The 13,112-nt window shown below is 41.6% G+C and overlaps 1 protein-coding gene across 1 annotated transcript in view; it reads left to right on the top strand.

Annotated features, from left to right (window-relative positions):
- DNAH11 (dynein axonemal heavy chain 11) overlaps nt 1-13,112 on the top strand; it is a 200,692-nt gene that overhangs the window by 45,336 nt on the left and 142,244 nt on the right. The window contains exons 26-29 of the mRNA XM_054726107.1: nt 1,486-1,710; nt 2,727-2,818; nt 4,600-4,726; nt 11,360-11,509. Coding sequence (XP_054582082.1) covers nt 1,486-1,710; nt 2,727-2,818; nt 4,600-4,726; nt 11,360-11,509 — 594 coding nt within the window. The remainder of the gene's footprint in view (nt 1-1,485; nt 1,711-2,726; nt 2,819-4,599; nt 4,727-11,359; nt 11,510-13,112) is intronic.

Below are 13,112 nucleotides of genomic sequence, written 5' to 3'. Positions count from 1 at the left end.
AGCTGAACTCATAGAAACAGAGTAAAATGGTGGTTGCCAGGGGCTGGGGGAGGGGGAAATGGGAAGATGCTGGTCAAAGGGTACTGACTTTCACATACGAGATGAGTAATTCTGAGGATCCTAGTGTACTACATGGTGACTGTAGTTAAAATGCTGTATTATATACTTGAAAACTGTTAAGAGACTAGATCTTAAATATCATCATCACACACACAAAAGGTAATTACATGGGGGATGGTGGTGTTCGCTAACTTTATTGTGGTAACCATTTCACAACATAGACGTGTATCAAATCATATTATACACCTTAAACTTACATAATGTTATATGTCAATAATATCGCAATAAAGCTGGGGTGGGGGGAGAGTGAGAGGTATAACATGCTTACCGGTAGAGGTGAAGAGAATGAGACGAGGCCATTCTACTCGGTGACTTTCCGAGGCTTCACTGTCAGAGAATGGGCAGAAGCGCCTGGCGTGTAGAGAGCAGCAAAGATCGGTAATAAACTGAAAGGGGGGAGGGGGATGGAAGCCTGAGGGATAGGGAGCTGGAGGGAAGTTTGTCTTATTTTTTCACCGCTAGGAAAAAAGACCCCACAACCGTGGAATGATTAATAGGCAAGGGCCAGGGGGACAGTGAGAAAGGATAGAGAATAAAGTTTATTAAAGCTGAAGCCCAGCATGCAATGTTTTTTCTGCCTACATAGAGATATCTGATCATCATGTAGAAGATATATTAAATGCAGGCATTTACAGTTACTTTTCTTTTGAAAAACATGTTAATATGAATATTTAAGGTCATTCACTCATTTAGCAAATACTTATTGAAGGCCTATTCCACATATTGCGTGCTAGGTCCTAGGAATCCGGCAATAAAATGAATAGGTATGTCAGAGGGAGAGGCTTATGGGGGGGCTGGATGAAAAAGGTGAAGGGATTAAGAAGTACAAATTGGTGCCCTGGCCATTGTGGCTCAGTTGGTTGGAGTATTCTTCTGTACACCAAAAGGTGGTGGTTTCAGTGCCTAGTCAGGCACATACCCAGGTTGCAGGTTCAATCCCCAGTCAGGGTACGTACAGGAGGCAACTGATCGATGTTTTTTCTCTCACATCGATGTTTCTCTCTCTCCCCCTTTCACTCTCTAAAATCAATAAAGAATATATTCTCGGGTGAAGATTCAAAAAGGGAGGAGTACAAATTAGTAGTTACAGAATAGTCACAGAAATACACATTACAGCATTGGGAATACAGTCACTATCGTGGTAACTGTATGGGGCTAGGTGGGTACTTGATACATCAGAGGACCACTCTGTAAAGTACATGATTTTCTTATCACTATGCTGTGCCTCTGAAACTAATACAGAATAATGCTGAGTGTCAACTGTAATTGAAAAATAAATATAAAAGAACAGGCATGGCTTCTCTCTCATGGTACCTGGGGTCTACCAATTTAGCTGTTATTTAAAATTCTTTGCCTTTCCTCTAGGTTCAGTTGCAGACTCTGCTTCAAAGCAAGTATGTGGAATACTTCATTGAGCAAGTCTTAAGCTGGCAAAATAAGCTAAACATAGCGGACTCCGTCATCTTTATGTGGATGGAGGTCCAGCGAACTTGGTCTCACCTGGAGAGCATCTTTGTGTGTTCAGAAGACATTCGAATCCAGCTTGTGGAAGATGCTAGGAGATTCGATGGAGTAGACGCTGAGTTTAAGGTTCGTAGAAGTCAGACCGCTTTCTATCCTAGCAGCGTTTCCCAAACCATATGAAAATCTTGTAAAGAAACATGATTTGGGATATTGTAGTTATAAAAATATGTGTTTGCGTTTCAGGGAAGGGGTGGGTCAGGAAATTTTTTTTCTGGGAAGGGTCCGACAGTAAATATTTCAGGCTTTGCTGTTTGCTGTGGTCCCTGCCACACCCGCTCAGTGCTGCCAGTGGAGCTTTGAACAAAAGCATAGGCACTGACATGTGAATATAATTATGTGCTACAAATATGCTTCTTTTGATTTTTTTCAACCAGTTAAACATGTAAAAAGCATTCTTAACTTCGGGCCATACAAGAACAGGCAGCAGGCCAGATGTTGTCTGTAGGCCGTAGATTGCCGACCCCTGCAGGAAGGCATGGTGAATAGATTCATCTCCATTAAGTAAAGGACTGCAGAGGGGAAGCCAATAACAAAGTAATGTTGCCAGCCATTTGTTTGTTTCATATGAGCCACAGAGAGCACATAGAGGTGCACGCATGATAATGATGAATAATTTGAGAAACTTTCAGCAAAGAAGAATGGCGATTAAATATATTATTTTTCCTAAGGTAGAACACCCAGAGGATTTCTATTTAGTTTAACTTTTAAAGAGGAAAGAATAGATTGTTTCATATTCATCTCATTTTCATACCTGGATGTATTCGTTAAGATCATGGGTTCTCTTTCTTTTCTTTATTCTTTTTGTTTGGTGTAGAAAAGAGAAATTCTGTGTGGACCTAGAATGGTGGTAATGTCCGTCGAATTTATTTAGACAAAAACTGTGATTATACTTTGGTTTTGATGTTTACCTAAAAGTTTAAAAGCAAAAGTGAGTAGTCATGGTGTTAGAAGGTTCGTTCACCTTGCTTTCTCATTGTTTGTTTTTAATTTTAATTTTTGAATGGTCTTCATTCCCAAAATGGATGAAAAGTTTAGAAAAGTAATTTCTAATACCAATGGCTCCATATTGTGCTTTTACACAGGAGTTAACGTTCAAGACAGCTAAAATAAAAAATGTTTTAGAAGCAACATGCAGACCTAATCTCTTTGAAAAACTCAAAGATTTACAGGACAGGTAAGAATAAAATTATAATGTGATCAATTTGTTATAATTTTATGAGATTTCTTTCAAGTACCTAGCAATATTTAACATTGTGTTATTTTGGGTATAATCTCTGCTAAATTATTTTATAATTTTGCTGGTAGTTGCCTAGTTGCCTTGTTAATATTAGGTACATACGATTTTGAGTTAATGTAAATAAATCCAAGTATACTATTTCTGTTTTCCAAAAGGACTATCATACTAGTAAAATTAGGATATCTTATTATTAAGAGAATCAACATGATTGGCTGGTCAATTCTTTTATTGAGCTCTTCTGCAAACATTTATTAAGCATCTACTAAATTCCAGGAACTGGGATTGTACTCAGTTATTTCAAGTCCTTTATTTTGCATGTAGTTTAATTATACTAGAAATTATCCTTAGAGAACATGTTAGTAATTTTGAAATCCTCTCCTAAGGGCCATTTGTAATTTTCACATGTAACCCTAGCTAATGAAGAGGGAATATGCGAATTGACCATCATGCTGTCACAAAAGACGGTGGCACCCATAGCCACAAGATGGCATTGCCCAGTCCCCTCAGCCCCGCCAGAGTCCCCCAGTCCTTTCACAGAAAATGGGTTGCCTCAAAAGTTGGTTAAGCTTCTTAGGACAAAAACATTCAAAATCTTTGAAAAGGGAATTCCAATATTTATAAAAGTTTGGACTAGACAATTCAAGGTTATTTCCACTACAACCTTCTATGATTTTGTGATATTAACATTCTGAATTCACATAGTACCAGCTGTATTGTATGTAAGCAGATATTATTTAAAATAATGGCCATTATTATTAAAACAACTCATAAAACCACACTGTTTGTATGTCAAGGACATTGTGTGATTTTCCTAATGGCTGGAGTTAATGCCCCTAAACTGGCAGTCGGACAACCCCCGAGGGGTCCCAGATTGGAGAGGGTGCAGGCAGGGCTGAGGGTCACCCCCCCCCCATGCACGAATTTCGTGCATCGGGCCTCTAGTTCTACAATAACTAGTGGTCATAAGAATATTCTGGCAGATTAGCTACTATTTATTTGTGCAGAATCGTGATCACTTTTTTTTTTTTACAAAGTAGAAAATATATGTAAAAAATATAGGTCACATCTGCAAAAATCTGGAATCTTTTCAGAGATCAAGCTGGCCATCATGTTAAAAGGGTGGGTTTCTGAGAAGTTCATTATTTGTATTTAATCAGTAATCTTTGGGTCATTTGGGGGTTTGGGTTCTGAGTCATCGCTGCTCTGCTAAGCACAATAAAGTGGAAATGATTGTGGATTGAATGACTTCTCTGAATATCAGAGAGAGTTGAAGCCATGTGTGTTTTGTAGACATTCAGTGAGAAGGGAAGACTTGAAACCAATAACATCTGAACTAGTGCGCTTTGTGTGCAGGCTACGTGGTGCCAAATCTAGTCTTCTCCCTGCTAGTGAGGAGTGTCATTCAGAAAAATGATGAGTGACATCAGCCTAAGTGTGATCTCAATTAAACCTCAACAGATGATGTGCATGTGCATGCTCGTGTGTGTGTGTGTGTGTGTGTGTGTGTGTGTGTGTGTATGTGTGTGTATGTCCTCCTCCTTGGCATGACTTGTACGTTAGTCACAAGCAGTATGCTGGTGTCAAAGAGAAGGAGGTAGGCTACCTGCAAACAGTGACCTTATTGTGAGGGACAGATGCGAGAAGGTGGGTTTTGTTTTGTTGATGTTTTCATAACTGAATGTGCAAAATAGACTTACAAATACATTTTATTCCTGTAGGCTTTCTCTTTGTGAAAAAGCTCTCGCCAAATACCTGGAAACCAAGCGCGTGGCTTTTCCCCGCTTCTATTTCATCTCTTCTGCAGACTTACTTGACATTCTTTCAAAGGGAGCTCAGCCTAAACAGGTAGCATCTTTTTTTGAAAGTCTCATGCTGTATTATATATACTATGTTCGCTAAGGAATGTCACAGTTTCTCTGTCATTGTCAAATACCACCTCCCATGTCACATGTGCGAGGAGCTAGAAAATCTGCAGTAAAAATTCTCAGTGCAGCAGCAGAGAGGGGCCAGAGTAGGCGCTAAAGGAACTAGGGGCGGTAACTGCCTGGTCCTCAGGAAAGGGAAAGGATATCAAAGGTACAAGCTGAGGGCTTTGTAAGAAGTTAATGACTTATCTACAAGGGAATACTCCTCAGACATAAGAAAAGATGAAGTACTGCCATTGTGACAACATGGGTGGACCTGGAGAAGGTTATGCCAAGTGAAATCAGTCAGAAAAAAGCCACTCCTCTCTGTGACATAAAGCTGAACCTCAGGCACAGACAACAGTACGGTGGTTACCGGAGGGAAGAGTTAATGCTTTGGGGCCACTCTGCCAAGTAGCCTGGCCTCGCTGCCCTCTTTTAACTCCCTTTTCAATGTCAGAATCAGTTTCGGACCAGCAGACACAACGTTTCCGCCTCTGCCTTTTGTGCCAACATTCCTGAATGTGCTCCCGGTAGTGTGACCGAGATAACATGGCAACTGTCGCTTGTGGACTAACAATGCAGTGTCCCCAGAAACGATGCCCTTTGTGGACAGATAACTCATGCTGACATCTTATGAATGACTTGAATTCTTGAGACCCCCCCCCTCCTCCACCCGCCACACTCAATTTAAGAGTGTTGGCCAAAGTGAGGGTTTCTGCAGTTCATTGTGGAATTTAATCAGCCTGAACTTATCAGCCAGGGAGGTCTGATGCCACTACAACTTCTAGTCTTGCAAATTAGAATCCCTAAGTGAAGATACTTAGTGGGAATGCCAGCATGATGGAAGAGTGTCTAGAATGCCTTTGGTGATTTCTCACTGTTGGTAAGCTAGTTGAAGGTCAAGTTTTAACCTTTTGCACTCGGATGTCGAGTGTGACTCGACACAGTTAGCATTAAATCCCGAGTAGAATAAAGGAATCAAGAAAACAAGCGAGTGCAAAGGGTTAAAGATTTTCTCCTCCCAGAAATTCACCCTAACCTCCCAAAGGCATGGATTATCTAAAAGACAGTGGGTGTGGGCACTGCTTAACCTCAGTGGTAAAAAAATCTCTGGTAGATGCTTATGGAAATACAGACTTAAATAGTTACGTACAGCTGGATTGACGTTGCACATGATTGAATAGTTTAAAAAAATATTTTCATTGATGTTTTAGACGGAGAGGAAGGGAGAGGGAGAGAGAGGAAATCATCAATGTGAGAGCAGAACATCAATCTGCTGCCTCCTGAATGCCCCCTACCCGGGATCGAGCCGCAACCCGGGCATGTGCCCTAATTGGGAATGGAACTGGCAACCCCTTGGTGCACGACACCCAATCAACTGAGTCACACCGGCCAGGGCACATATGATTCAATATTAACATTCTTGGATTTCCTCCTTTTATAAAAACATCCTTTTGTATTTTCAAGTGAATGCTGTAGTGGTTAAAGCGAGACGGAGTGATATTAGTTCACTCCTGTGTACCCTCCAGGTTGTCATCAAGTGCCTTAAAATAGCTGACAACGTGTGGCGTCAAGATGTTTTTAGCCACTTATTCCTAATGACGTGAAAGATCTTTTTGTCCTGGGAGACTGTGCACATTTCTCTTCCCTGATCTGTATTACGGTTAAGCGAAAGCTGCTCCATGATGGAGCAGGGTTAAAGAAAGACAGACTTGTAAGGGGATGAGCTGCATTTTTCTTGTCTAATAGAATCACCATGAACTACATGTGTTTGGTTATTAAATAATTAAAACATTGCAATTGAGAAACTAAATTTTTAACTTCAATAAATTTTAATTAATTTAAAATTTGAAACATTTTTTAATTAAGTTTATTGGTGTGACATTGGTTAATGTGATCATACAGGTTTCAGGTGTGGGTTTCTATGTTACAAGATCTGTATATTGCATGGTGTGCCCACCACCCAAGGTCAAATCTTCTCCCGTCACCATGTATTAGGATTCCCTTCTTCCCCCACCCCCTTTCCTCTGGCAACCACCACACTGCTGTTTGTGTCCACAAATTTCAGTTTTATATCCCACATATGAGTGAGGTCATGTGGTTCTTAGCTTTTCCTGACTGACTTATTTCACTTATCGTGATATTCTCAAGGTCCATCCATGTTATTGCAAATGTCAGTATTTCATCCTTTCTTGTGGCTGCGTAGTATTCCATTGTGTATGTGTACCACATCTTCTTGACCCAGTCCTCTATCACAGGGCACTTTGGTTGTAAATTTTGTAGCATATTTGATTCAGCTATCGGAAAATGTCTTTGAAACTACTTGGGGTGTATGAATCTACTTTGCAGTTGTCTATGAAATATAAATACAGATCAGGTATTTCTGATGAAAAATCCCAATGGAGATATGCTATAAATAGTAAATATACAACCGATTTCAAAAACTTACTCTGGAGAAAAGAATGTAAAATATCTCATTAATAATTTTTATTATTTTGTGTGGAAGTGAAAACATTTGGGGTATACTAGGTCAAATAAAATATTTAACATTATTTGCACCTGTTCTTTCGACTGGTTTTAATGTGGCTATTAGAAAGCCACTGCTGTGGAAATTGAGGCCACAGTGCATCCTCTACTACAATGAGATGGAGAATATGTAGGCCCAGAAATGTCTCGTGTTTGCATCAAGAAATGTCCTTCGGTGGCACTGGCCCAAATCTACACCAGAGGAAACCTGCCAACTTGTCTTTTGAGAAATCCCCTAAATTGCAGTGATGAGACAGATGGCGCTACACTGATGCTTTTAATAGACTGTAAACATTGGCACTTGGGAAGGTGCTTGTGAGAAATGGGCTGAATATTAGGTGATAAAGAACGCTGCTGGATCTTAAGAGGCAAACATGTAAGGACACACATTCCCACAGGCACCGCATGTTTCTGTCTGGTGCTTCCATGTGGTTATCTCCATGGTGGAGTGAAAGAACCTCAGCCTCTGAATGTCAGGAATCGGGGTGACGGAGCTCAACACTCACAGTGTCACCACCTGCTCCAACAAGGTGTAGTGCTCAGACGGTTGTGAGGACAAAGGCTCAAGGTGCAAGTGGTTAATTGACGGCATGCGAAGACGCATGAGTTTTCGTTGAAGTAAAATCCGTTCAACATCCCAGCTTTTTTAGAGGAAGTAGAGAGCTGGAGAGCTGTTAGCTACTGAAGGCAGAGGGAGGGGTTGCTTAGGTTGGGCTGAGGAAGGAATAGGCGGCAACAGGAAGCAGTCACAGAAGATGGTCATGGTTGGGACCATCTTACCATTCTCTCTACTTACCTTCCACTGAGCAGTGAGGAATAGAGGCTGCTCACCTAAGTGTAGTTGGTCACAGAAATTGCCAACGAAGAGCAGCTCTCCTGGCCATAACGTAGGGCTATGTCCTATTTTAAATGGACGCCTTTGTGTGAAGGCTGCCTGTTACCCGAAGGACTTGGGCCTTGAGGTGTGTGACAAGAAAATAGACACTCTAAATTTTAAATAAGCATGCCAGAAGTTATATATCCAGTGGGGGTTATCTTTGATTATCCTTGCAAAATTGTTAATATATAGTTGGCTACAGGTTGTATAACAATATATGTAATTTTTTTTTCCATTTTGCAAATATATTGTCACCGTATAGAATTCTGTTGCAGCTCTTTTATTGGAATTCTCTCCAACAGCCAAGTTACACTCCAAAATCAGGATTTAAGTAAACTATCACCTTAATGCTATGAGATCCAAATATGAAATCTCCTCTAAGTGTGGCATGCTGCCAGTCCGGAGTTTTGGGCCTGGCTGTGGAATCTGAAACTCCTGGTCCCAGCTTTGTTCGGTGTCACTAGAGAGGGTAGCTGCCACCTCAAGTGCTGTAACCTGTACCCCGAGGGAACAGCATTTCAGCTTTTGCTGCTAACCTTTTATTTTTTAAAAATATATTTTATTGATTTTTTACAGAGAAGAAGGGAAGAGGGATAGAGAGTTAGAAACATCAGTCAGCTGCCTCCTGCACACCCTCCACTGGGGATGTGCCCGCAACCAAGGTACATGCCCCTGACTGGAATCGAACCTGGGACCTTTCAGTCCACAGGCCGACGCTCTATCCACTGGGCCAAGCCAGTTGGGGCTTGCTGCTAACCTTTTAGAAACCTACTTAATACATCGATGAAGTCACTGGCTTTTTTTTTTTTTTTTTTTTTATGATTTGAAGTGTTCAAATCCTTGCCATTTCTTTAGTGAGATCAGAAAAGGGGCCTATGAGGCGTTTGTTTTTATGAATTCGTTTTTAATTCTGTGTTAATAAATACAATGAGGTCTCATTAGAAATGGAACAGATCTGAGGACAACAGGGCCCACATTAGCTTAGAAACCAGTCCTGTCCTCTCAGAAGCTCTACGTGGAAGGCAGAATCTGAAAACGTCAGGCTTCCTATGCCAGGTATACGCAACGGGAGACCTGCAAGCCGTGGGGTTGGCATTTCCTGGTCCCTGGCTGAGTGACTCCAGACCTAGAAGTTCTTTCAAAACTATTTTCTCACCAAAGCAATAATGTGTGAGGGTGTCTGATGGTTGAGGTCTCATTTATCCTGCAGCTTTTCACCTGAACGTGATGTAGGCCCATTACACAGTAGAAGCCATTAAACATCTGTGCTCTTCCTGGCCACTTCAGCTGTGACAGGGAATTGCTAGGTTATGGGAGACACTTCTGTGTATACATGGCCTTGGGGGAACGTACAGGGATGGAGGAGGATATGATCGCCTGAGCAGTGATCATCGGTGACCGCTCTGTCTAGGTTTAAAGTTAGCGAGAGTCTTAAAAACTCATCTGTTCTAAACTCAGAAGGTTTCTTGCTCTGATTTTCTTTACAACTGAAACTGCAACTACAGCAAAGATGTTAAGGCGAAGAGCTGCAAAGATTAAATCACCCTTAAGAAGTTCCTTACCAGTATTGGTATTGGTCTTGTCATTGGTCTTGTCATACAGGGACTTTAGGCAGGTCGCTCTTGTCCCTAGACCCTGCTGTTGGGATAGTTATCAAGAGTAGTAGTTCCACTGTATTTTAAGAAAAACTCATTACAGAGATGGCCCCTATATGCTGGTAAATGCTGGTAACCATCTTCTGGTTATCAGTACCTTTTATTTAAATTTTTTTTTCTATTGAGATAAAATGCACATAATATAAAATTAACCATTTTGAAGTGGGTGATTCAGTGGCATTTTATACATTCACAATGTTGTACAACCATCACCTCTACCTAGTTTTAAAATATCTTCATCATCATAAAACCCGATACCCATTAAACAGTCACTGAATTCCTTCCCCCTTCCAGCCCCTAACAATCACCCATCTCCTTTGTTCCTGTGGATTTACCTGCTCTAGACATTCCATATAAATGGAATCATACAGTATTTGGTCTTCTGTGACTGGCTTCTTTCATTTAGCATGATTTAGTCAAGGTCATGAGCCATGGTGTAGCTTGTATCAGCACTTCATTCCTTTTTTTATGGCCGAAAAATATTCCATTGTATGGATATGGCAGTTTATTTGGCCGTCTACCCATAAGTGGACATTCGTAATACTGCACTTGTGTGCAAATATTTGAGGACCCATTTTCAGTTATTTTGGGTAGCTACCTAGGAGTGGAATTGCTGGGTCACATGGTAGTTCTGTGTTTAAGTTTTCAAGGAACCAGTCAACTGTTTTCTACTCAGCATCTTTTATTGCTGCCATGTGTAGAGAGGGTCACTTCTTCCCACTCCTGATACTGCCTCGGGTCCACTCTCTGCCTTTCTCCAATAGTCTGGAACCTGCGTAGAGTTCAATAAGCTATTTATTGGGGGTTCCTTTGAGGATCCCACAACTTAGAATGTGAAAGGTTGTGGTGCCAGAAGAGTTTGAACTTGTAGATGTCACCTGGACTTGGAGGCTTAAAAATCTAACCTCCACTTACTTTTTGCAATGTCAATTTGGCAAAGTCACCTACTGTTTTAGCTCCAACATCAATATCAGTAAAAATGGGAAAATCCTATTCATCTTACTTATATAACCAGTATGCTGTGGGGCTCTCCTTAGTATCGAAGGACCTACCCAGCATGGGGCCCAACACAAGGGGAAGATGTATCTGACTTACATTTTTGTTGCAGACATTTTAACACAGCGTTTTATAGTATAAGCTTTTCTATAGTATCAGTATCATAATATGCCTGAACTTCAAAAGCTTGACCACAAGTTCTCAGCAGGATGATAGCTATAGGAATATGACCGAGGTGGAGAAGTGGGTCAGTCTCCAATCTAGAAATTTAAATAGGAAACTGTGTGGTAAGCACTCACCTCCCAGTCCTGATGATGTGACCGGAGAGCCCGGCCACTTCTCTACCCAGGTCACTTCAGACTCTGGAGTTTAAAAGTGATTCTTGTTTTGAAGAAAACCATTTGGAGACAACATTGTAACTCTGTAGTTTTGTGAGTCCCTATGGCATCACCACTAGATGGCCAGAACATACCTCCCGGAAGAAGGGCTCTTATCTTTTCCAATCACCTTGTCCTAGGTGACACGTCACCTGGCCAAACTCTTCGACAGCGTGGCAGACCTGCAGTTTGAAGACGACCAGGATGCTGGTGCCCACAGAGCCATTGGCATGTTCAGCAAAGAAAAGGAATATGTCCCATTCCAAGCCATGTGTGAATGCAGAGGCCACGTAAGATTTGCCTATGACGTTTTCTGTGCTGGAGGAGGGGTTCCGGGGTAATTTTTAAGGGTTGAGTTGAACAACAACAACAACAAAAAATCAGCCCATGTCAGATCAGGGCCCGGTTGGTTTTGTGCTCAGAGCTTCCTGTTCACCTGTGTCCAGAGTGGCAGAGGGCTCCTCTGCCATGCTCCCCAGGTTCTGCTCATTCGGCTGCAGCACCCGCAGGGTCTCAGAGACGCTAGCCGTTGAGCCAGACAGGAGGGACTGTCACAGGTGGAATGTGTGGACCCCCGAATTAGAAGCACTGCCGCCCAGTGACAGTGCCTCCCACACAGCGTATGGTTGTCACCACGGGTCAGAGAGTACAGGCGTGAGAGGGGAGCAGTGCCTCGCAGTAAAGCATGTTTTACAGAGGCTTGTGGTTGAGGATTCTGATGTGAATATTGTCAGTGGCTGCTCGTAAATTAAGGGGATTGAGTCTACCAAGCCGATGACCACATGCACAGACAATTTAAGGTGGCGTATTCTCTTCTGTCACAGCTAATACCTCAAAAATATTCTCGATGATGATCTGCAAGGCTCATTATGAGTAATGGGAGAGCTCTTGGTGTTTTCAGATGATTTAGAGGAGTTGCATTTTTATGGTGATGCTTGAATAGCTTGGGTTAATCCACAGAGGAGCTGAGCAGTAGCTTCTATTACAGAACCATTTGGGTTGAGGCAGGGGGTTCCTTCAAGTGTCCCTTGTAGAAATGTGATGGCCATCTTTAAAACAACAACAACAACAACAACAAAACCGAAACAGTTTTTCTTTATTCCTCTCTGTTGCTTTTTAATATTGTACCAGAAAAATCCTGCCAAATGAAGAGGAAGCAGATGGTGGAATACTTTGATTAAATATATTTTTTGATCTCTTGGGCTCTTTAGGATATTATTACAGTGATTAGAAAAAGTCACCATAAACTATCTTGACAAAAGTGTGTTGCTGTCTGCTCCATCCCCAGCAGACTGCTGGCCGACTGGCATCGGGCCCAGAAGGAGGACAGTCCTTTGACAGATGAGGTTGTCACTAGCAGGAACCCTTGATGTTTGGAGTTTTCACAGCGTCCCAATTTATTCTGTATAAGCAATGTGAGCTAGATACTTTCCAACATACACCACATTCATCCTCTGCCTTTATTTTATAAAAAGATGCTCTTACTTTAGGCCTTTTTTTCCCACTGCACTTTTATGATTGGTTCTTCCCAATTTATACTATTTAGAATTTATTTGACTAGTGTTGATGGAATGCCTACTATGTAGCAGAAGCTGGGTTAGGCTTTTGGAAATCCAGAAATGGATAAGACAAGGCCCCAGTTTCTCGAGGAGCTCTTAGTCTCATGAGAGAAATGAATATACACATAATCAGTGGGTCAGTGGGAAGTGGTAATGTTGTTAGAGAGGGTTGGGCAGAAACTGATGAAATACCGCAAAGGGGAGGGGTCAAGCAAGGACCTCATCAGAGCTCACTTCTCCAATCAGACTACATTGCCGTTGTTGGCGTAATCATCTGAACATGAGCTGATAGATCAACTTATATGTGCGTTTGGTCTTCCCAAATGGACTAGAA

Source organism: Eptesicus fuscus, chromosome 14 (assembly GCF_027574615.1).
Source record: "Eptesicus fuscus isolate TK198812 chromosome 14, DD_ASM_mEF_20220401, whole genome shotgun sequence".
Classification (NCBI taxonomy): Eukaryota; Metazoa; Chordata; class Mammalia; order Chiroptera; family Vespertilionidae; genus Eptesicus; species Eptesicus fuscus.
Note: the sequence above shows the minus strand (reverse complement) of the source record. Positions and strands in the feature narration are given on the sequence as shown.